At 45.6% G+C, this 24,247-nt stretch overlaps 4 protein-coding genes across 6 annotated transcripts; 2 read left to right on the top strand and 2 right to left on the bottom strand.

Moving 5' to 3' along the window:
- The first annotated feature begins 135 nt into the window (after nt 1–135).
- Nucleotides 136–1,604, top strand: wdr74 (WD repeat domain 74). The gene is made up of 2 exons (XM_049725202.2): nt 136–747; nt 852–1,604. The coding sequence occupies exons 1-2, from the start codon at nt 136–138 to the stop codon at nt 1,482–1,484; spliced, it is 1,245 nt and encodes a 414-aa protein (XP_049581159.1). The 3' UTR covers nt 1,485–1,604.
- Nucleotides 1,605–2,193: 589 nt separating this feature from the next.
- On the bottom strand, nt 2,194–7,456 carry zgc:162872 (BAR_ACAPs and ArfGap_ACAP domain-containing protein). The gene is made up of 22 exons (XM_049725201.2): nt 7,019–7,456; nt 6,880–6,937; nt 6,449–6,568; nt 6,245–6,298; nt 6,112–6,170; nt 5,841–6,024; nt 5,725–5,769; nt 5,450–5,545; nt 5,285–5,359; nt 5,118–5,221; nt 4,893–4,944; nt 4,695–4,795; nt 4,496–4,607; nt 4,233–4,417; nt 4,071–4,140; nt 3,897–3,985; nt 3,755–3,825; nt 3,489–3,652; nt 3,236–3,345; nt 3,055–3,165; nt 2,723–2,784; nt 2,194–2,655 (listed from the first exon to the last, which is right to left on the bottom strand). Exons 1-22 carry the CDS (start codon nt 7,069–7,071, stop codon nt 2,540–2,542), a joined length of 2,091 nt encoding a protein of 696 aa, XP_049581158.1. The 5' UTR covers nt 7,072–7,456; the 3' UTR covers nt 2,194–2,539.
- Nucleotides 7,457–7,752: 296 nt separating this feature from the next.
- ilkap (integrin-linked kinase-associated serine/threonine phosphatase) lies at nt 7,753–10,241 on the bottom strand. 3 transcript variants are annotated; one of them, XM_049726143.1, is made up of 10 exons: nt 9,959–10,241; nt 9,593–9,742; nt 9,384–9,501; nt 9,178–9,284; nt 8,996–9,089; nt 8,794–8,881; nt 8,479–8,624; nt 8,236–8,355; nt 8,093–8,174; nt 7,753–7,923 (listed from the first exon to the last, which is right to left on the bottom strand). In XM_049726143.1, exons 1-10 carry the CDS (start codon nt 9,996–9,998, stop codon nt 7,801–7,803), a joined length of 1,068 nt encoding a protein of 355 aa, XP_049582100.1. In that variant the 5' UTR covers nt 9,999–10,241; the 3' UTR covers nt 7,753–7,800. The 3 variants fall into 3 exon arrangements, with proteins under 3 accessions (XP_049582100.1, XP_049582101.1, XP_049582102.1); XM_049726144.1 differs by lacking the exon at nt 9,959–10,241 and having other exon boundaries at nt 9,615–9,742; XM_049726145.1 differs by lacking the exon at nt 9,959–10,241 and having other exon boundaries at nt 9,606–9,742.
- A 200-nt stretch (nt 10,242–10,441) lies between these two features.
- Nucleotides 10,442–23,949, top strand: tyw1 (tRNA-yW synthesizing protein 1 homolog (S. cerevisiae)). Its single transcript, XM_049726911.2, has 16 exons — nt 10,442–10,606; nt 11,066–11,193; nt 11,272–11,403; nt 11,553–11,654; nt 11,725–11,919; nt 12,065–12,340; nt 13,311–13,412; nt 14,013–14,142; nt 14,923–14,975; nt 15,053–15,171; nt 15,749–15,858; nt 15,954–16,131; nt 16,574–16,709; nt 17,927–18,037; nt 21,715–21,882; nt 23,561–23,949. Exons 1-16 carry the CDS (start codon nt 10,516–10,518, stop codon nt 23,780–23,782), a joined length of 2,253 nt encoding a protein of 750 aa, XP_049582868.1. The 5' UTR covers nt 10,442–10,515; the 3' UTR covers nt 23,783–23,949.
- Nucleotides 23,950–24,247: the final 298 nt, after the last annotated feature.

Raw genomic sequence — 24,247 nt, forward strand, 5'->3', positions numbered from 1 at the left:
CAAAAAGGAACCAAATTCATGACGCAACTGACATGCGACTCGGCAACCTGCGACGAAACGCGTGTTTGCATCGCGGGTGTCAAAGCGTCGAATCCGGCCACTTGAACGCGTAGACGCCGTTGTCGAACCCGCGAGATGGGTGAAAGCAGTCGGCCATGCACCGTGTGGCTGGGCTCGGAAACGGGCATTCTGAAAGGCGTCAGTGTGTCCCGCAGACAAGCCTTCAACTTCTGCAACAGCTCACAGCTGAGCCGCCAGCACGAGGTCCGGACACTGTGCTGGGCCGACGCGGCCGAGAGCGAGCTCCTGGTCGGCGCCGTAGACGGAACCGTCAAGACATTCAGCGTGGAAAAGGGAGAATTTACCAACTTCCGTAGCTGCGCTGATCCCGCCGAGGGCTCCTTCGTCGGGATGGCGGTTGTGGACGGTGGCTCAACCCTGGTGACGTGCGTGGATAGTGGCGTGCTCAAAGTATGGAGAGACGAAAGCTCCGAGCCCGCCACGGAGATCCGCGTAGGGAGCGACGTGGCCCGGATGAGACAGAACACAGAGCACCCGCACAAGGTGGCCACCGGCGGGAAGGACAATTGTCTCAAAGTGTGGGACCTCGAGAAGCCCGACAAGCCCGTTTTCACCGCTAAGAACCTGCGGAACGACTGGCTGAATCTACAGCAGCCGCACTGGGTCAAAGACATGGCCTTCATACCAGGATCCGATAAGGTGGTCACCTGCACGGGATACCACCAGGTGAGTCCCGAAGAAAGTTCCTTGCTGTGAAAATAAAATTGAAATGAAAAGTACTCATCAGCTTTGCAATGCAAATCGATCGCTATTCATATTTGTCTCACCAGATCCACGTGTACGACCCCTCCACACCCCAACGTCGTCCGGTCATGGAGGCCACCTACGAGGAGTATCCACTGACGTCATTGTCTCTTCCTGCCACCGGAGGTTCGGTGGTCGTCGGGAACACGCACGGTCAGATCGCTGTGCTGGACTTGCGAAAAGGCCTGGTGCGGGGATGCTTCAAGGGTCTCTGCGGGAGCGTGCGGAGTCTGCAGTGCCACGCCTCGCAACCCCTGGTGGCATCTTGCGGCCTGGACCGCTTCTTGCGGATCCACAGCCTGGAGGACCGGCGGGTGCTGCACAAGGTTTACCTAAAATCCCGCCTCAACTGCCTCCTGCTCGCCAGCCGAAGCTTGGAGGATTTGGACGACGCCGGGGACGCCGGGCAGGAGGTTAAGGAGGAGGACAACGATGTGGACGAAGTATGGGATGCCATGGAGCAAGTGGAGGAGCAAGAGGAGAATCTCAAGAGGAAAACATCCGAGGAGGAAGGTGACAACTCCAAGAGGAAAGCATTAGAGGATGAGAATTCCAAGAGTGCAACTTTTGAGGAGGAAAGAGAGAATCCTGAGAAGGAAACACCAGAGGAAGCGGAACAGCCGAAGAAGAAAAGGAAAAGAAAGAAAGCTCAAGCCTGAGAGGTGTGTTAAGAGACGTTTGAAGATAAATGATGTCGTGGGAGTGTTCCCTGGAGGATTTGCATCTTTTATCATTTTTTTAACTTTCATTAAAATGGCCTTTTTGTCCGTTTTATTGAAGTGCCTGGAGATGCTTTGTTATGAATATTAACAGGGAAATACAATTCATATATGTAAGGAGGCAATACTTTTTTTGTGGGTTTAAATTGTGTTTAATACACAACTAACATTACATTAGTAACAGTCAAAAGTGAAATATGTCCTAGTGGACATTGAAATGTTTCTTTTAGCAGCAACTCATTTGTAATTCTTCATTAAGATAAACAAACATGAGCAGGCTTGTGAGACGTTCACTGTAAAACATTTTTAAATGTTAAAAAAAAAGGCAACGTAGCTGCGAGGTAAACATATGTGACCTCCAAAGTGATCACGTGTTTGAAATGAGGCAAAAGTTCCCTTTGTGACCTAGTAAACGTTAAAAATGTCACATCATGCGTGAGCTTTGCGGTGAGTTATGTGATCCCTCTCAAGTTCTCATTTCTTGCTGTTTGAGTTCCCGTAAGGTAACAATAGCTAATGTTGACGACTTCACAATTACAATATGTTCCCATAAATTACCAATAGATAAACACAAATGTTTGAGGAAATTTATTTAGTTAAATTAATAATAGTAGGTAATTTTGGTTAATTTATTTATTAAAACAATATATTTTTAATTAATTGGTTAATTATAAGATTAACCAAATGAATGGACCGAATATATCTATTTTTTTTAAGGTATTCTATTATAAAATCACATTTATATCTAGGTAGTTTAATTATGATTCATTACAAAATTTATAATATTAAAATTTAAGTAATGAACAGTATTTAAATGGTTATACTATCATTATCATTTATAAATATTAAAATAAATGTTTTACATTTATCATACCATTTGCAGTATTGTAACCGCTGATAAGTTTTGTCAACATGATGTAAGTGATTTGCTTTTGTGCTCGAGTCAGGTGACAATTAAGACTGAGAATGACAATTGGACCAAGCAGGTGAGACACTCACGGGTTCCCATCATTTCCATCGCGGCTGAACGTTCGTCTGGCCAGCTTCTCCGGATCGTGCGACGCCATGTTGCTGAAGTCTCGGAAAATGTCCTGAAACGTTTGGTCGTCTCCTGGAAGAACCGCATGGACGCCGCTGAGCGAATATCAAAACGAAATTTTGGAATTTCACTGACTTACCCGTAGCTCCGAACGCTCCTTCGGAATCTCGCATTTCCTCGTTCATTCGGGCCATGCGTAGCCTGAAGAAAGAAGAATCAGCCAATATCACTTTTTAATGTCCACCTATCAAGTGTCAAATTAAATCAGTCATCTAACCTTCTCCTTCACTATGACATCGCAACTGGGCTAATTTAAATAATCCCGCCCCCACATAGGTCCTCTTAATAGATGGAATATTTTTAATTATCCATTTGGGCAGAGTTCAGTCCCCAGAATGCAAAGAAGCACCGCCAAAGTTACAAAGCTACAGTGTTAGCGCAGATTAGCATTAGCAAACCACACTAACTCACAGCGTGACGATGTCCGCGTGCGCCGTCTCCACGGCGATGGCTAGTGGGTCGCGTCCGCTCTCATCCACCGCATACTGGTTAGCTCCTCGCTTCAGCAGCAGACACACTTGCCTGTGGCAACCAATGGGAACGTCACATTCTGTGCGTTTGCGTATACGTGCATGTGTGTGCGTGTAGTGACCCGGTGTGTCCGGCAGTGGCTGCTGCGTGGAGAGCTCCTTGCCCTCTTCGGTCTCTGTGGTTAACGTTGGCGCCGTTCTGCAGCAGGAACTCGGACGCCAACAGTGACCCCTGCAGAGAAATGTGAGATGACTTTTTGCATTATTCCTTCTTTGACTTTAAAAAAAAAAATTGTTCTCATAGTGTCTTCCAAATTGATAAAAAAATAAATAAAATTATTCTTAAATAACGGTGACTTCCTGCTGTGCACTCACCCCTTGCGCCGCCCCGATGAGGGCAGTGCGTCCTTCCTCCTGTGCTAAACTCCCGTTTACCGGCGCCCCCTGGGCCAGCGCCGCCACCAAGGCGACCAGGTCTCCAGCCACCGCCGCCCGGTAGAGATGCGACAGTGGCGAAGCCTCGACGTCGTCATGATGCACTTACACAAAAAGGTTTTAGATCACGTTAATGGTTTGGAGGAAAAAAAAAAAAAAAAAAAGGTCTTGAAATAATCTAGTTTTTTTTCCCCACTAAACCTTACTTGCGCCATCATTCCGCCTCACAAAAGCCTTCTCCACATACTTGTCTCGTATCCAGGCCTCCTTCTCAGCACTGACAAAGAGACGAGCTGTCACTCATCGGGTATTGAACACAGATTGATTGACAGGCGTGCGGGTGTTTACTGCGGACTCTCCGTAGTGGGTTTGATTCTGTCGTGACACTGCGCCTCGTAAATATTGTTAATGGCGTCGTTTCCCAGGACGCACAGCAGCTATGACACAAAGACAGGAAGTCTTGTTATGATACGGAATGGTGAACGATAAAATGTGAAAGGAGCTAAAGAATTTTTTTATAACCTTGAGTTGCTCCGCTTCCCATGAGTCCAGCGTGAGCGAGCGCACCTTGGACACGTGGACGCCAAGACTCCTGCACGCACCAACACAGGAAGAAAAAAAAAAGAAAAATCTCAATTTTTTTTTTTTTTTTGGGTATATGTGTGTTTACGTGTGTGTGTGTACCGGTGAATTCCAGAGCACTGAATGCACACGGTGATGCCCAAATTGACGGCCGCCCATCGCGGTTCCTCCTCGCCGCAGTCGCAGCAACGGCGATTTCCAGCGCCCTGCAGAGCCGCGGCCAGCACCGCCGTCTTCTGATTGGCCGCAGCGTTGTCACCGCCGCTCAACGGGTGAGGCTCCTGAGGCTACAGGAGACTTTCAAGATTATTTTTCTTATTCGTACAATTGCCGTGATGAGGTAGCAGAGTGAACGAGGAGCGTGCCTGCGCGGGAGCGGCTTGGCCTCGCTCTCGGTACGCCAGATCGATGCTGCCTTGTAACGCTCCCATCCACGCCAGCCTCACGTGCTCAGAGTCGGCCTGAAGGGCACAACACCTGATGGGACAGAATAAAGAGCATTATGGGACAAATATGGGACACAACATTTGTCTCGTCTTTAGTTGTGTTACATTTTTGACTCACTTGTGAACAGACATCAGCTGGAAGCAGAATCGTCGGTCCAGGTCGTCCAAAGACTTGATGGCGCATAATCGCAGGTCCTCAAAAAGAAGCATAGACGCGTCCTGAGGGGCCAATCGGAAAATTAAATTCTTGTCATAAAAATGAACAGCATACATATTATATAACGTCATGATCAATAGATGGATAAGAACGGTTTACTTTGTGTGACTTCCTGTAGATGAGTTGGTTGTCCCTGATGGAGAACCAGCATCTGCACATGAAAAGAGAAAAAAAAAAATTCAAACATGTTTTGGCTCCCTCTTGTGGAATTTTTTGGGATTGTCTGCGTTTGTGCCCTTTAAAGCTACCGTAGCTTTTTTTTTTTTTTTTTTTTTCCCACTAAGACAGAAATGAGTAGCTCATCAACACAAGGAGATATGTGACCTCTTCCACGTTTTCGACTTCCTTCTGGATTGTTTGAAGAGGTAACCTTGAATGATGTCATCATTCCCAACACACAATCGGAATAGCGTCTCTCCGGAGGCATCCTACACACAAACACACACAATTTGCGATTTTTCCAGTGCCAGAGATGTTTGTAGGCAACTTACTCGTTGCTGAACCAGCAAATGATTATGCTCCAGCTCTTTCCTTTTACTCGCACACTCGTCTGACCGCTCACACAACTGAAGACAGAGTCAAAAGAATTAAAACTTTCAAATCAAACATTCGTAATTCAATTTTGTGTTGTAAGCGATTGTGTGTTTGCGTCCGACCTGCGTGGCCATGACCTTCATGGCGGGCTCAAGGTCTCTGAGCAGGTCAAAGCCTTGATGAAAGTACGTCAGCTGAGCGTTGACCAAGGAGAACACCTAAACACAACAGCACACCTTAGTCATACTTTGACACTAATGACAATAATAATTTTTGTAGGAACTACACATGTATGCGTTTGTAATATTGCAAAGACAATTTTTGACTTAACTTCTGCTTTAAATCGTGAAAATAGGAACTGTGTCCCCATATCAATGCTAAGTAATAAATGTCTCACCGAGTTCAAAATGTCCACCTTCTGCTGAGTCTTGAACGTGTTGAGCTGCACGATAAAAAAAGAAAAAAATATATTTATGTCCATGTCTTGTGTCCTGTGTGTGTTTTCAGCTCTACCTGCAGACAGTAATCCAGGGCGAAGTGCTGATAGCATTTTCGTGTGGCGATGAGCAGGTGACTCGCTCTTTCGGCCTCGGCAGTCTTGTGTCGAGACACCTGAGCGTTCTTCAGAGCTGCCGTGTCCAGATCGTCACCGATACGCACAAACTCATCGCGCGTTTCTGCCAGCTGAGGCAGGAATCTTAAAAACAAAAATAATCAATTGATTAAGTTTGAGAGACCATAAAAAAAACATGATGGGTGATTAGGATTTGTCGTGTGTACTTACTGCTTGCACAGGCTGCTGAGCTGATGACTGATGGCTCGCTGGCTCTGATCAAGCAACATCTGAAAACGCACACACATAAAAAGCATGACTTCCGGGTGTCGGCGTTTGTGTGTCTGCGTGTGTGCGCTCTCACAGCGTGGAAAGTGAGCAGCTCCTGCAGGCCTTCCTTGAATTGGCTCAGGCAGTTCTAAGACATGAAAATAAGATGCAATTAGTGCGACTTGCGGTTCACAGGCGCCCTCTAGTGGCCGGTGGAAGAATCAAACCATACTACAAATTCATTTAAAACATGAAATGCAATCAAACATAAAAACAAAGGTTTCCAAATGATTCTCACCGCAATCACACTGTCCTCCTTGTGTCGTGTGAAAAGCTCGGACAGGCCGGCGAGGAACATCTGATTGGCTGTGTTATACGCTTGTCCCGCCTCCACCATCTTGCCGCACAACCTCATGACCTGATTGGCGGCACGACATACCAATATACCAATAGCGCATTTATTTAAAATATTAAATCCAATGAAGCCTACATTATAGTGAATTGAGGAGCTTCATTTGGGCATACATGTTTGCTGCCATCTTGTGGCATCTTGGTGATAAGGCACAATGTCTCAATGAGTTGAGGATACACTTAAACAAAAGTATCGGTGCCAAGGAATTTTTTGGAAGTGACAAAAGAAGTGATTTGTTGCCATTTTGAGGCATCTATAGACCATTCTAAACCGTTGGTGCGGATTCTGGCTTCTTCAGGGTAGAGTCAGTGTCCCACCTTGTCTAGTTGTGTCTGTAGAAGAAACACATCCTCCTCAAACTGATCCAGGTTCAGCCTGAACAACACAACACACGAAAAATGAGGCATCAGTCCATGCTCGTCGGTGATGGCAACTCATCGGGCGAAAGCTGCTCACCTGAAGGCAGGAGAATCCGAGACGCACTCAGAGAAGTCCAGCAACGCGTCCATGTTGAGGGCCTTGGAAACTTGACCGTCGCCGAGTGCGCTGTCCCCACACTAATCTGTAGCCGGATACTTAACACTCACTAAGACTGCTCATAGTCAAAACAAATCCGTCCAACATACAGGCTAACGAGATTTACTTTTTCTTATTATTTGTTGTGTTGCATGTAGCTAAACTTGTGTTGGCGATAGAACAGCTGTCAACATCCCACTCCTCCAAAAGTGATGCTAACGATGACCGTACCGCGCTGCCAGCCCACATCCGGGTTATAATCAGCATGCAGAGACATCTAGCGAACGGGAGCGGGACCGCGTCCGTTGATTTTAAAAACCGGGGCAGTTAAATGTTTTTACTGAAAATAAAGGAGAGTAATTGAAATTTGACATTTTTAGCCACTCTGGATCCGTATGCTGTTTGGGTCGCTAAAAACACCGGCCGGAAGCACCAATAGTTGACATGGCAACGCCGCCATATTGCTCAGGCAAATGACGTCATCAGAATGCGCGGATGGAAATACGCACAAACCAAATAATGGTGAAGGATCGCAATAATTACTTTAATAAAGTTGGAAGGAATTTTGCGCGAAGGATGTTGGCAACCCAGATTGATAGATTTTTGCTACACAAATTCTTCATTGCTTAAGTGCTCATATGTATCACATGTGAGTAAGACACACAACAATAAACTTTGACAGAAGTCAAGTATTTTATTGAAAAACAAAGTCAATGGATGCATCAGAAATCAATAGAAACCAAGATGACGGTGACATTATCAGCGCAGCCCCGTCGCACCGCCTCGCTGGCCAGCTGTTGGCAGGCCGCTTCATACTGCTCCTCCTTGTCTGTCACCTTACTGTCCTACACCCACACAAAGCTACATGTGTGACATCCGTCACGTGTAGAACCGCAAAAACCTCGCCAGTTTTCTTTCAAGTGTCCATTTTAGGCTCATGACTAAGCAACAAAAAAAAAAAATTGGTGCTCATCTATCATTACTCACAAAAGGTCTCAAGAAGTCAAAATATACCTGAAGGACATCAAGGACAAATCTGACAGCTTCATCTGCGGAAAACACTTTGAACAAGCCGTCACAGGCCAGGATGATGAACCTGAGGAGGCCAAAGTAGTCATTATCTGGTTCTTCATGTGTGTGAGTGTCCCTGTTCTTGCCTGTCATTGGCCGTCAGCTGACACCTTCTGAGGTCTGGGGTGGAAATAACGCCGCATCGCTTGTACTGACCATCTCCGATGGAACGCGACACCTCCAGAACACCAAGCACACGCCCCTCCCTGCCACATAAAGTACCCACAGCCATAAAAACCAAAGAGAGAGAACATAGTAAAGTAAAATGTCTTCATTAGTAATTCCGACTTGGGATATTACATTCTAAAGGCGGACACTTATGGTGGTACCTGACGGTTCCTCCGGCTCTCTGGATCCTCATCCTCTCCTCGTAGATGATGGGGTTGTGTTCTCGACTGAGCGCCAGCGTGGTCGGCCTCCTCTGCCGCCCCTCGGGGGCGTCTCCCTCCTCCTCCTCCATGCGACACATCACCGCCTGCCAAGATGCTCCATTAGAAACTCGGAAAGCATTTCTTCTATATCCGTGATATTCATCTTAAGGTCCAAGTATTGACATGCTCTTTGTTCTCTCTATGTTAGCAATTTATGCTCAAACAGCTTTATCAAAAGCCATTTGAGTGTTTATTTGACACACTTGAAATTACCTTGCTGTCTCCCAGGTTGGCCACGTAGACCATGTCATCCAGCACTAGCATGCAGGTTGCCGTGGAACCATCTTTCCATGCTGGTTTTCTGGGGGGAGGTCCAAAATAAGAGATCAGATTTTTGTAAAAAAAGAAACAAACACTGAAGTTTTTTTTAAATATTTTTTAATGAACTCCCAAAACAGCAGCTAATCAGTCTTACTGGCTGGATGCTTTCTTCAGAAAGTCCTCGTCCGTCTGACGGAAAGTGTCCACCAGGCATTTTTTAATCAGCTTGTCCAAGTTCTCACTCTCAACTTAAAAAGACACGCAAACATATTCTGCATGTTCCTGTATTTTGTTCCCACATCCATACTTCACAAAGACTGTATATTTACTGCTCACCTCGGGGAAAGTTTTTTGCCAAAATGTGGTGAAGATGTTCGGCTGCAAATCGTGATGCCCGAGTGCCACCATGGCCATCAAAAACGGCAAAGTAAGATGCCCCGGAACTTCGGAAACATCAGACAATATTCACAAATTTTAACATCAGGAGAGAAAAAAAAATGACATCGACGTTTATTTGTGTAAATAACGGAAGTGTTAGTTACATTTGCGCTGGCAGTGGCGATAAACAGCTGCTCATGTCGGGAAGTAGAACGTGAGCATCCTGCATTTCTTCACGCTCACCACGCCTCGCGGCCACGAAGCCTCGCAACATTGGGAGACCTGAACATGTACACACACAAACAAAAACAGAGTAAATCGATCTGCATCATGGATGCCATGCATTATCAAACATGGTGGCAACAGCGAAAACCTTCTCTACAAACTTTCTTGACCTCCTCCTCTTCTGCTTTTGAAGGCACATCACATTCTTCATCCTGTCGTTTTCGTTTGGTGCTCTTCTCCTCCTCGTTGATGTTTTTGGCCGATCTAGGCGAGACTGCAACGGCGGCCGAGCCAGGTCCTGACAACACACAAAGAAAACGTGGTTAAAATGCTGAAGTCTCAAAAAATCTGGAAATTTAGTCATTTTACATTTTTAAACGTATAGTAGCAAACTAAGATAACATTGTAAAATCAAGCATTTTATGAGGTGACGACCACCTCGGCGGTTGTCATTAGACCAGGGCTACTGCCGAGGTGGTCTTCTTCGTTTACCCGAGAAACCGCCATCACTCACCGGTCTGAGTGGGCTCTGGTAGATCGTCAAATAGATCCATTCTTCTCCGGAGCTATCTTAGCTTTTTAGCCCCTCTGTCAGTCTGAACAGGCGAAGGTCGTACTCGCAATAGCGAGTATGGTTTACTAAAAAGTGATATGATTATAAGATTAATTTCCCTCACTAGGTAAAAAAATTCTTGACGCTATATGGTAATTTTTTAAATAAATTAAAGCTTGCAACTCAAGGTACACTGCAAGTAACTGAAGGTAGCGTCTTCTTCGTCTTCATTTTAAAATGTTGGGAGAGCTGCAGTAGTGACAACTGCCCTCTAACGGTTTTAAAGTTAACTACAAGTGGTACCGCAACTATCGATAATGAATAAAAATAGAGTTATTGCTTTTGCTGTAGTATAATATGAATAATAATTTATTTATAGTATAAATAAACATAACAAAAAATATTTTACGGTATCATGCGTAACTTTTTTGGTTTTAGACGCTAAGTACTTCATTTCCCATGATGCATTTCGGCCAGGGGACTGGTTCTGCACATCCCCGCCACCGAGGACTTCAACTATGTGTTCAGCTAAAGCGTTTGCTGCCATGCACGGATTTATCCTCATCGCCATCCTTTTCGGAAGTTGTGCGACTACGTCTAACACCAAAGGTGAGTGTATTTAAACTTTTAATTCAAACAGAAACCAAAGTTATGTGGACCAAACAACGGCAACGCTAGCTAGCTTGTACATTAATTAACACACACTTGTCAAAGCATCAGCAGGTGATTTCCGGTTGTATTTTAGTCTAAATTAACCCGAATATTGCACAAAATGGACCAAATAAACACACATTATGTCTTTTAAATATCAGAAGTATAAAAAAGCCTAAATATTTCCTCTCTACTTCAAACTATCATGAAACTAACGAATTAGCGCCCCCTCCTTGTTGCCCTCGTCGTAATATAAACCCAATGCAAATTCTTTTTGAAAGCGACATTTTGGGGGAAATAGACTTATGTATTTGTATGCAGATAGTGTAATAAATAAAGTGAAATTACACATGCAAGTACAACTCCAAGTTTTTCCTTCACGTTGTGTGTTAATTGTGATATGATTTTTGTTTCCAGTACCGCAGTCTTCTCACAGTGCCTTCGAAAACTACGCCACGTACATTTGGCACAACCGGCTGTACCTGTACGTGGCTGCCGCGCTCACCTTTGCCCTCTGTTTTTTGCTCAAGATCCTCCTCAAGAAGGTGCATTGGCGAGCGTATTCAGAGACGTGTGTCAGCAGTCATAATAAGACAATAACACCTATTTATTTTGTCTATTAGAAAAGCTTCTCAGAGGATGTTAGCCGCTTGGTCCAGGAAGCCCTCAAGAAAGACGATCACTGTGATGAACGTGCTGCAGTTCACGTGTCAGGAGTGAAAATCTTCTTTGGCTCTCAGACTGGAACAGCTCAAGTATGAATATATTTTTTTACACTGATCACTAGTCCGTAAAGCTGAAATCTGCATCAAATTTTCAAAGTGGGAAAGTTTAAATATACACTTTGATGTTATTAATCAGTTCTGCAACCAAGCCTGTAACTCACCCCCTCTGAACCCGGCAGAGTTTTGCAAAGGAGCTGTCAGCAGATGTGAGGAGTCTGGACCTCGCGACAGAGGTCATCGACATGAAGGAGTACGATCCAGACGATCGGCTGGCTGATGAGGTAAGACCGAGGCTCCTTTGGCGAAGTTCCGAGTGGGCATTCTTTTGATTCTGTTGTTTGTGTCACCCAGTGCGGCAGCAAGTGTGTGTGCGTGTTCCTGGTGGCCACTTACACGGACGGGCAGCCCACCGAGAACGCAGAGTGGTTCTGCAAGTGGCTGGAGGAGGCGTCCACAGACTTCCGTTACGGGAAGACGTACTTGAAGGGTCTTCGCTACGCCGTGTTCGGCCTGGGCAACTCCCTTTATGCCACCCACTACAACACAGTAAGGCTGGGCCCATATGGACTCAAAAAATAATGCACCTTTTTCACAAAGTATCTCAAATACATGACAAATATGTCAATGTTTGTGTTGCTTCTCTGTCTAGAAGTTGTGATAACAAATCGTGACGTAGAACCTCTCTGTCCAGGTAGGCAAAAATGTAGACAAGTGGCTGTGGATGCTGAGTGCCTCTCGCATCCTAACCCGCGCCGAAGGCGACTGCAACGTGGCCAAGAGCGTCCACGGCAACATCCAGGCCGACTTCCAGGCCTGGAAGCTCAAGTTCCTCAAACGCCTGCGGGTTCTCTGCCAGGGCGACGACGACAAATGTTGCGGGAAACGCAAGGAAGGCGCTTCCTGCATCAAGACGGACGTACAGGAAGTAGAAGAGGAGATGAAACCAGATCTAGATAACTATTGTGAGGTAAGAGGTTCAGAAAGAACTACAGCCGTTAAACAAGATGGTGGCAGAGCGTTACTTTTGTCCAGATGACACTCCCCAACTCAAAATGGCTGTGGCGCCATCTTGAGGTGGATTGTTGCCAAATTATGAAATGAGTTGAGCTTCATTTGGACAAAAGTAGTGATTTTCTGTTCATCCATATAAAATATTTATCAGGTTGTTTCCCAACATGTGCATCGTGTAAGCAGGGAGTGAAATCAAATTCAAGACCTGAGGAGTAAATATTTGTAACGGGCTTCCGTCCACACGTATGTACGCGTACGTAATGCTGCCGTGCGTCTCTCTTTAGTCGCGTTGGTTCCAAAATGTCCCACACGCCTCACACCGTGACATTTCTGTCCGTCCTCCAGACGCACTCTTTGCTCTTCTCACCAATCACTGCATTTTCACACACACGCGCACGCGCCGACGCACATGCACACACACGTAAAGCCTGACAGCTCACAGATGACCCGTTGTCATGGCAGCGGACACCTCGGGAGACGACTGTGTCGCCGAGACTTTTTCCCGGCGGCAGCTGACAAGCGCGGCCGTCATCTTTTTTTTCCCCCCTAGCCTTTTAAAGCGATTTTTAGTTTTACACTACTTCCAATCTGTCATTTGACGGCCGGATGATGGAGAGAGGCGTCTTCAACACAGACACGGTTTTCAGGTTATTAAGGGAGATAAAAGTTGCTAGTGATACATTTGGTGTCAGTCAAACAGTCACATTTACATTTACACAAAAACGTTTTTTGTCGCTCATTAGTAGCTAAACGGAAACAAGGTGTTTTTATTTCAAGGCAAACTTTTGCGATCCAACTTTTTCAATGAACCTCATGCTCGTTTTTGGACAAGTATGATCCACAAAAGTGCAAATGTTTCTGATTTGTCATTTCTAATTTCTTGCTCCATCTCTGAAGTCTTTCTGTCTTTGCGGCACGTCCTCCAGGAGGAGCCCATGGAGTCCAGTAGCGACGAGGACGACTCGTCAAGCTCCCCTTCCGTGTTGGACGTGGAGGATCTGGGCAGCCTGATGAGTAGTGTCAAACAGGTCAGTGCGCGGCCGGTTCTTATTTGCGTGCCTCGAAAGCAGCTTCGCCTCGCGCGGAAACGGCAGATGGCTCGGTAGACTCCACACGCCGAGCCCTGGCGTCAAGACGGGGCTTGCGTAAGAGTGCGGACGCCCACCGCCATGACGGCTGACTCAGTGGACATATCGTGGAAAATGCAAAACACTATATATGATTTATTTTGAGTATATTTTTCATGTTTTTCTTTTTTTTTTCCTTTTTCAAAAAATAGGCAGCTCTCTTGAATCGAGAAGTTGAATGATGGAAAATAAAATTCTACTGATAGTTGATATCCATCTGTCCATTTTTCTACTCCAAGCTTGCCTTGGAAGGAGCTTGGGTTGCAAACAGTGCCAACCTGAACAATTAGAGAATCAAACCTTCTGATTCATTTCATGAATTGAATTTGGAAGCACACCTGGACCCTGTTTTGTGTTTGTTTCCTATTTATCCGAATCCAAAGCCAACGTGTGTTATAAATATTGATTTTGGAGCTGGGTCACATTAGCATCTGCAGTTAATTCCAAAAGTGGTTTGTAATACTAATATTCCTTTTTGTATCTTCTACAATCTGTATGCAGTCCCAGACTCCCTCAAGCGATGGGCGGGTAGCCAAGCGCTCCAGGAAGGTGGCGAACAAGAGCCAAGAAGAAAAAGAAGAGCGACGGGAGATGATCACCCCCGCCCTGAGAGAAGCTCTCAGCAAACAAGGTAGCGCCGCTCCGCCGTGCTCCAGCGACTCCCCAATGTTGCAGCGAATGGCTTTTTTTTTTTTCCTCTCCACGGGAGCATCTGCCAGGTGTTTGTGCGTCATGATAATGATAATGATGATGAAGCCAGAGCGTCATTACTCGCTCGTAATAAAAATAACAGGTTCTAAAGGGTAGGCGGCCAGATGTTTCCCGCCACTTGTCTCACGTTGTCCTCACAAGGACGACAAAGTTTGTCGACTTGCGCTGTAAGTCCTCCAACTTTTTGTCATTTTGCCCGAAAGTCAATGACAATGTAATCAAGCCCGCCAGAGGGCCGCTTGCCCGCGTGTCGCTTTTTTATTACGTTTGGTAATGCGAGACTCGAGAGCTGAGGTTTCAGAGCCATATTGTGACAAACGCAATGCGAGACAATGTTAATTTTTACTCAAGGTGTCTTTGGAAGGTTTTAATTTAGCACCCGAGCCGCCGCTTTGGCTCGCTTGCCCGCGTCTGGCAGCTATTCAGCTTCTTCTCCCGCTGCTAGCCTTCCACAACAACTGCGCTATAAATAGCAACAAGTCACTCCTGTCCACCCCAAATGTGGACCTGCTGCGTTTTCTTAGGAACGCCGGGACATTGCTTGCAGTCATTGTGGAAGACCAGCACTGCTGGAGAACAAATCACTCTTCACTATCATGAAAACCTTTAAGAAGTTCCAGTCGACAAGATCCAGCTCCAAAGCGTGTGAAAGTCATTCAGCGTGGATGTACCTAATGAGCTGTCCCGTTTGTTGTCGCAGGTTACAAGTTGATTGGAAGTCACTCAGGTGTGAAGCTGTGCCGTTGGACCAAAGTACGAGATTTTTAAAAAGCATTTTGTGTAGCGTGATTGACACTAGCTAATTGACACACACTATTATTTTTTTTTAGTCCATGCTGCGAGGCCGAGGCGGCTGCTACAAGCATACCTTCTACGGCATCCAGTCCCACCGCTGCATGGAGACCACGCCCAGCTTGGCGTGTGCCAACAAGTGCGTCTTCTGCTGGAGGTAAGAACAGACGCTCTCCTTTAGTTTATAAAAAAAAATAAAAAATACAGAACTTGTCTCTCACGCTCGTAATTGAGTGCGTGTCGTCGTAAGCAAGCAAGCAGCACTCGGTTGGCATGAGGCAAAGGTGGATGCTGAGTCACGGCGCCGTTGGCAACAAGCGAGGTGTTTGTCACCCCACCCCGCTGAAAGGTCGCTGTCAGTGCACCGTTCCCCCCCCCTGTCGCCACATTTTTGCCACAAGTGGTAACGAAGGGCGACAGGACATCAGTTACCCCCTCCTCGTGTGCACCCACCGTGCACCTCCTCCCCCGCTGACAACCTGCAAAATAATGTCAGTTCGCTGACTTCAAAACAAGTGTTAAGTGTTAGGGACTTTTTTGGAACATAAAATCATTGAGTCAAACATTTGTCTTTAAAGAAAAGTAAAATCAAACAAGACTTCAATTTTATAAAGCTCCTGTACCTTCCAATTTTGCATGTGTACCTAATGTCGTGTCTTCTTGAGGAGCAAAAGTTCAGATGAAATCCATTTGGACATTTTTTTGTTTGCGTGTTTGCCTGCCATGACCACAAGGCACCACACCAACCCGGTGGGCACCGAGTGGCGCTGGAAAATGGACCCCGCTGAGAAGATCCTGCAGGAAGCACTGGACAAGCATCAGAACATGATCCGACAATTTCGAGGTCAAGATGCTCTCGAAGAAACATTTCTGTCAAATTTCAAGTACAAATTAAAAAATTCCTCCTTGAATTCACGGCGACGGGTTTTGTCTCGCTAGGCGTACCCGGCGTGAAGTCGGATCGTTACGAGGAGGGTCTGACGGTGCAGCACTGCGCGCTGTCTCTGGTGGGCGAGCCCATCATGTACCCCGAAATCAATCGCTTTGTCCGCCTCCTCCACTCCCAGCGCATTTCCAGCTTCCTGGTCACCAATGCTCAGTTCCCCGAGGAAATCAGGTAGCGTAGCCTTTCCCACTGCCTCGTAGCCAGCTGCCATCATTCGGTGTCGTGTTGTTTGTCAAAGATTTGCAAAAGTAGCAATACGCGGGTGTTTTCGCTGACTTTGCTGATTGCTGAGCCATTTTATTGGTCGTTTGTATTGATTCTGCCAAACTAGTTATTTGCTGTAAAAATAATACTTTTGAGTTTCTGGGACCGATTAATTGAATTTGTATAACTTCCTATGAGAAATATTGCTTTGGTTTTTGTACAATTTGATTCTAGGCAGTTTTTGAGCAAATGAATCGCAATATTCACTATATATCAAATCAATTTTCCCCGTTGACATCATTTAAAATGCCATGAATGTGTTCCGCGACACTCAACTTGGCCAAATTCCTCCTCCACAATGTCTGTGGGAGTTAATTAGTGAAGGCTCAGTCGTTTGCGGTGCTTTCAGGAGCCTGGAGCCCGTCACTCAGCTGTACGTTAGCGTTGACGCCAGCACCAAAGAGAGCTTGAAGAAGATTGACAGGCCGCTCTTCAAGGACTTCTGGACGCGATTCCTGGATAGCCTGAAGGCCCTAGCTGAGAAGGTAAGACCACTTTACCAGATGACAAACTGGAATCCTGTTGCGCTTGTTCACTTGAAAAATATGTACTCGTAAGAAAAATGGCATCATTATGAGAATTCAATTAAAAGGTGTCATAAAAAGAAATGTATATTTTAAATCATTCTTTGAAGTCACTAACCTATTAAGTGAGTGTTTGTGTTTGACAATAAATGCCAAAACACTTTGGCCGCATCGATCCACTCTTATCGATGGCTTTAAAACGTCAAACTTTTGTGTCCGTTCCCTCCGGATGTGAGGCTGTGCCAGCGTGCGTCCATTTCTATTTACAACGTATCCGTGTCTCGCGGGACCGCTCGGATAAAAGGTCTGGCTGGCCTTTTCCTTTTCAAGAAAAGAGACAAAAATCCATTAGCGCAGCCGACGTCCCGCGGCACCCTGGCCCGCCTCTGTCGACGACCTGACGTGGACTCTAAAGAAAGAGTTGTTTATATTTGACCTTTGCGATAGCTCCAAATCTGCAATGTAGAGTTGGGCTTAACGATTAATATATATATATATTTTTTTTCATAATTGGTTACCAATCAGTCCACCAATTATTCAAGTCAAAAAAAAAAAAATCGCTTTCTGCACTGTGGTGTCTGTGACTTATAGCGAAAATTCAGCAATCTAAAAATAAACGCAATCATATGATGATGAAAATTGATATGATTTCCACAGTCCTACCGGCCCTCCGCGAAAATGAGTTTGGCACCCCGGCCGACGTCATCCTGCACCATTCCTACAGCCCTCGTCCAACATTTTCTCCGGCTTTTTTTGTAATCTGCCCAGGGAAAGTTCACAGTGTACAACATATCCCCTCATCCAATTGCTTTTGTTGTAGCATTAAAATGCCGGGGCGACCCCTCCCTCCTTTTCCATTCTATTTCTATTCCCTCTCTCGGCGCGCACCGCAGCGCTGCGGCGGCGGCTTTCGCGCGGAACACTGCGAGTTGTGTTCCCAGAATCAACAATCAAGTCTTGGCCAAGCACCAAAGAGGGAAAGGGGTTTTTGTTTTATTACAAATTACATTTCAGGACGTCCTTCATCGTCGTCACCTCACTTCCTCGCCTGCCCTTGTCTTAAAAACAATCTGCCATTTTGTCTAATGTACATAAGCGGAGTCATCTTATTGTTATGATTTTTTTGCGTGTTTTATTTTCGCATGTTTCTGATTCATGTGTGTTTTGTGCGGGAACAGAGGCAGAGGACGGTGTACCGGCTGACACTGGTCAAGGCGTGGAACGTGGAGGAGATGACGGCCTACTCGGAGCTTGTCGCCTTAGGCCAGCCCGACTTTATCGAGGTCAAGGTAGGATACGGTTTTTGTTATTATTCGAGTGGATTCGTGCGCTTTGCTTGGCACGCGTCCACATGGCGGCCATCTTGAGACATCAGTCAGCCAAGTCTTGTATTTTCTTTTGATAATGCGCCCAAATGCCAAGAGCACCCGCGGCTGGTTCAAGCAAAGTTGCTGGCACGCAATGTGCTGTTTGTGCTGACTTCAAACTTATTTTTTTATGAAGCATGAAAAACAGAGTATCTATTGATATTTTATTTCTGAGATACAATTGAATGATCTGTTTAATTCAGGCAAAAAAAAATATTTTTTCACAAAATGACTTTTTTTTTGCTATTTTATAAATGTGATGATATTTTTCTATTTATAGATGTTTGTGTAAGATTTTTTCTAATAATTTTGTTACCAACTGTTTGGCTTGCTCTATAGCTTTTGTAATTTTTTGTAATTTTGTTTCGATATTTTCGTGACGCGCCTAGTTATCCAACTAAAAGCATGTGAAACAAAAACGCGAGTCAAAACCCAAATCACAACTTGTTGTATAAGAGTAAAAAAAAAAACCCACTAAAACGTATCTTGTCAAGTATTAGGATTCCTTTTTAGCGCAGCCAAAAAAACACGAAGGTTTCATTATTTAAGAATGTTTGAGTCCTTTTGCATGCGAGGCTATTTATTTTTGAAGACTCCGATGAATAATTGACTTAGTGAGGGACTGGTGACACGTGTCCTCATCAGCCAGCGTTTGTCCTCTCGTCAGCAGCTCAGGCTGGATTGCTCAAGTGTCACAATTCGGATATGGGGAAAGAGGAAAAAATCTGATGTGCAAATCTGGACGTGGAGAAAAATACAATGATCAGATGAGATCGGATTTTGGCATTTCTGACTGCAGCTTTTTTGTTATTGTCACCGTCGTTGCGTAGCCCCTTGACACCAAGATGCTACAAAATGGCGGCAAATCACTACTTTTGTCCAAGCAAAGCCCTGCAATACACTCAAAGTTCCTTGACATCATACCGATGGCAACAAAGCTCTACTTTTATCTAAATAAAGCTCCTCTATTCATTTCAACTTAGTTCCTTGGCAACAAAATGAAAACAAATTACAAACCGTTGCAGACGATACCATTTCTGTACAAGGTCAAAAATGGCCGAGGGTTGACTCGATCTTTAAACTTGCAAATGATGGCGATTGGCTTGTTCACAAAGCACACAGAAATTATATTGTTGTGCCATCCCAGAAGGAAAGAGCACGCCAGGCTCTTTGTTGGCATTCATGAGGCAGCCTCTCGCGGGAGCACGTCCTCTTTTCCTCTCATTCATAATCAAGAGCACGCCGCGTTCCCCCGGCCTCTTATTTCCCCCAGGGTGAGCCCGGAGTCCGTTTGCAGTAATCAAGCGGCAGAAGGGGCCCCCTAAATGATGATGGAAGGCGGGAGCGAGCGGCGAACCGCCGCCCGCCGCCTCACACGTGACAAACTCGAGTAAATAATTGAACAAGATTTTTTTTTCTTGTAAGTCTTGCGTGAGGCATTTTGTTTTTGCGCAGGTGCCGGGGGGTGAGAGGAGCAAAGCTCCTTCCTCGCAGGTGTTTGCTCTGTGGTTGTTTTTTTTTTACAACAGTGGAGTGGATGGAATAGCAATGCAACGGCGTTTACACAACTCACTAGTTTAGTTTACACAACTAAGTATTAGTTGTGTGCCATGGCAACCACTGCCATTTTGAAAGTTTAGTTGGGGCCCCGCTATGCCTCTTCTTCTTGCATTTCATCCCTTCCAGTAGAGCTCAGTGCTGCCGTGCATGTTTGTGGCCCGATGCGGTACTACAACACAGCAACTGAGCTACATGAGGAACAGACTTTTCTGTTCATACTGTCACTTTTTAATTGGTGAAGAAAAATGCGGCTGCTGACGCATGGTAATATGCAAAATGTGTGAGGCAAACACTTTAGTGCATATAAAGTACGACAGCGAGTCCAAGGGACATACGGGCCTAATTAGAAACAAAACTTTCTGACTCGGTGTGACAAGCGTGTTATGAATTGTGTTTTGGATTCTTGCTTGCTTTGCGGTTTGCAACGACATTAAAACTAACAAGCTCAACCTGTATTAGCGCATCCGTCCTCCTCCCAGCGCCTCGCCTGTTGACGTTTTGGTTTGCTCTTCTCGCAGCTTTTGTTTTTTTGGCTCGTCGTGTCTGCTTACCCGGTGTGAACGAGTCAATCAAGATGATGGCGTCATTTCTAGATCATACACTCGGCAGCCATTTCATTAGGAACACCAATCTATCTAACAATGCCCACTGAAGTTGTAAAAGTTTAAACGGAGACTTTAACTACAAATGTATTTTTCATACGCATTTCAAAATGTAGTGTCAGCGTACGTTGCTTGGAGACAGTGATCTCAAATCTTTCTTTTTTTCTTCCTCTTTCTTCAAATATTGATTCAAGCGTGCTGCTTACAAGTCCGCCGCCGCCGTCTTCGCCGTAGAGAACGTGGCCGCGCTCCTTCAGAATGATATCCGCTATCGATTAGCACCGCGACCTTCTCATTTGTCAAGTGCTGACTAATGTTTGCAACAATAATGCTACCTGACTTACTCACTGGGGGACTTTTGTGCCTCGAGCGGGCTTACCTTAACATCCCTTCATACAAAGCACATTGCATCATCTCAATTTATCCCCAAAAATATTAGCAAAAAAAAAAATACAGTTGACATTTAAATCGCAAACATGATTTCCTTTCCAAATAGAAAGCAATTCACGGCAGACGGGTGCAGTGTGTTGCCTTCCCGGTGTGCCTAATGAAGCGTCCAGGGAGTGTACATAATGTGTTCTTTAATTTATCAGGATGCGTGTGCTTGCAGTGCAGAAAGCAAGCAATAATTGAATTCAGTGTCACATTTTCTTCCTTTTTGTCAGAGGAGATTTAGCGTGAATCATTTTCTTCCCTTTTGGTGTCTCGTGCTCGTTGGAGGGCCGATTGATTGTCTGGCTGCCGCATCAATAAGCGTTATTGATTAAACACACACCGCTAAATTTGCTCTCAACACGACCCACTCCATATTTTATACCCCTTACGGATTCACAGACTTAAATGGTATGAGAAAAAAAAGAAATGTCAATTTATTTTATCCCCCCACAAGACCAGCAAAAAATGTTTCGGGGAAATAATTGCAGGGCTTAAAAATATCACAAAAATACATCATAAAAAATGATTTTTCACATACGTTAGCATTATACTAGTGGACTTTTGATTGACGTCTATGGCCTTCAAAGGCAGTGAATGAATTAATTTTTCCCCCTCGTGTCATGTTCAAGGCTTTGACTTATTAACAAGCAAACAACTTCAATGATGGGAGCAAAAGCCAGCAGTCACATGACCTCCCGAAGGATACGCGGCTTTTCATATATCGCAGCCATCATCCGCTCCACGGACCCCGCCGGCCGCCGTCTGGGCTTGTATCTACCGGGTGATTTATGGCGCGAGCCTCCAGGTGCAGCCGCCACCATCTATTGCGTTCCGAGTGCACAAACAATCTGCAAAGGGAGGAAATGTCAGCCCTCCAAAAAAAAAAAAAAAAATCCAGTCACCTCGACGCACAGATTTCCAATCATTACAGCTCCAGGTTTTGCTGTCTGCAAAAATCCACCAAAACCAGTTCTACAATTTGAAGTCGTCCTGTGTTCCCAGGGTGTGACCTACTGCGGCGAGAGTTCGGCCAGCAGTTTGACCATGGCCAACGTCCCGTGGCACCAGGAAGTGGTCACCTTTGTGCAGCAGCTGGTCGACATGCTGACCGGCTATGAGATCGCCTGCGAACACGAACACTCCAACTGTCTGCTCATTGCCCACAACAAGGTAGACACCGAATGTTTCCGGTCCTCTTCTTATTTAGTCCCGCTTCCAACCAATTAATCCACTTTTACCGTTTTTAAATGGAGCTTTACACATTTTACACGGCCCATCGCCTTTAATAGTCGCGGCTCGAGTTCGTTTCGCTGCGGCTCGTTTTCTTCAACCACATCTCGTCTCTGTTCCTTTGGTGGGGAAACAGTTCAGTTGAGGCGTGGGCTGATGTTTGAATATTGAATGGTGAGTCATTGTCTTGATGTTTGTGCACGCACACACACACACACACGCTCGCACACTATTAGAATGTTCAAAGTGTCGGGTTTTTTTTATTTGTGTGTGTTATTTTTCCTTTGGGCACCACCTGCAGATGTGAACCAGCGGCACTGCATGGGACCTGAGCGCCACTGCACACACACACATTTACACACTCTATCTCTCTTACACTTGCTCTTTTACTTATACACACACACACTCTTACACGCACACTCTTACTCACCTACTGTATCTCTCTTTTACAGACACACTCACACCTCAAATACTCTTGCATACCGTGATACACACACACACACTCGCACTCATAGACTTTCGACCCCCCCCCCCCCCCATACACACACACACTCTCAAACAGTTCCTCTCTCTTTTCATCTTCTCGCTCTCTCACTCACTCTTCCACACAATGAATATTTGAACCCCCTCATGTTTCCTGTCCTGCGCTGCAGTGGCCATTTGTGCGACAGCCTCAGACTTTGCTTCATTTGCACGTCCTTCTCGCCCACGCCTGTCAGCGTTTCCTAATATACTCGCGCACGCTCGCAATCTTTGCACTTGTAGCCCAGATTGTCGTGTTGCGGCCCGATGCTTTTTCTCCAGCAGACGCGCTAAGTCCGAGCTGTCACTCTTGTCTTCCGTTCAAAATGGACGCCGCTGATTTGAAACTTGAAACACAAACGTGGAAAAGTGACGCATTGACCTGTCGTGTGCTCTCGCGTCATTTGCTCGTCAATGTTCTGCCCTACAAATGCATAGAACGTTCACTCCACTCTGTGTGTGTGAATGAATGAGGCCCAATGAGACGGCACTACCACAGCTGTATATACGTGTTCGTGGCATGTGGAGCGCAAAGCATAAAGGTTCTTCATGAGGTACACCTGGACCATACAAGAGACAAATGCATCGTTAGATTTGTTAGTGCAACATTTTCGTGGTTAGAAATGAGTGTAAAGACCGTGATGGGATGTACGGAATGTTTGTCCCGTTAGCTTTAAGCATCTTCCGCGCCTCGGCGGACATTTATTGAATCCGGCTTATTGAATCTACCACCCGTGCACAGCGGGAAAGACGAGAGGTCACTTGCTTATCTGCTTTGCTTGAAGTGGCGAGACACACACACACACACACCGTGCATCAACCTCCTGTGGGCCCTTTAACAAGATGGATGGCGGCTTGGCTGCGAGAGTCATGATTGATAAGAAAGGAAGATGCCCAGAGAGGAGGAGGGAGTTTTCACATCTTAACAAAATATAGCACAACCTTGAAAGTTTGCTGACATTTATTCTGAAAGAAAAATGACCACAGAAGATAGCATCTGGACAGGAAGTCAGCAGAGAAAAAAACACACGGTGGGGTTTGCTAGCGAGCTAGCACGTCTAATCATCCATGTGCTTTGTCGCTCCTCTCTTTTCAGTTCAAGGTGGACGGCAAGTGGCACACTTGGATCGATTACGATCGTTTCCAGGATTTGGCCAAGGCTCACCAGGAGAGCGGCGGCCTCGAGGCTTTCTCTTCGTCCGATTACGTGGCCCGGACTCCCGACTGGGCGCTCTTCGGGGCGAGCCAGCAGGGCTTCGACCCGGCCGAAACCCGTTTCCAGAGACGCAACAAAGGCAAAGATGTCTCTGGATGCTGATTGCACTGCATAGATGAGGACTTTTAATTGGCTTTTACTTTCAAGGCATTCCCTTTCCTCATTATTGTGCTGCTTGCTCTCCCTCCCTCCCTCCCTCCCTCTTCCTTTTTTTTTTTTTTCTTTACATTTTTCTAATGAACTGACAGAATTAAATCTGGTGAGCGTTTGATGCTGGTTGATTAAATTAAATTGATCTTCTCTGCAGCTTCATTAGCAGCCTCGTTATAGAGCGCAGTTGTCAAACTGCAGACTCGGGGACCCGATCGGATCCTTGTTCCTCTCAACATGACCTTTTTTTCCTTCCCCTTTTTGTAGGTACTACAAGCTTTTTCGACCCCGCACTCAATACCTTCTTAACATAAAACCAACAAATCAGTGTTTTCCCACATCCAGATTGACTGCACTCTTTTTTTCCCCCCGTAAACCTCCAGGGGGCGCTATTGAAGAAACGTTTTGTTTGCGCCT

This window comes from Syngnathus scovelli, chromosome 7, assembly GCF_024217435.2.
Source record: "Syngnathus scovelli strain Florida chromosome 7, RoL_Ssco_1.2, whole genome shotgun sequence".
Lineage (NCBI taxonomy): Eukaryota > Metazoa > Chordata > Actinopteri > Syngnathiformes > Syngnathidae > Syngnathus > Syngnathus scovelli.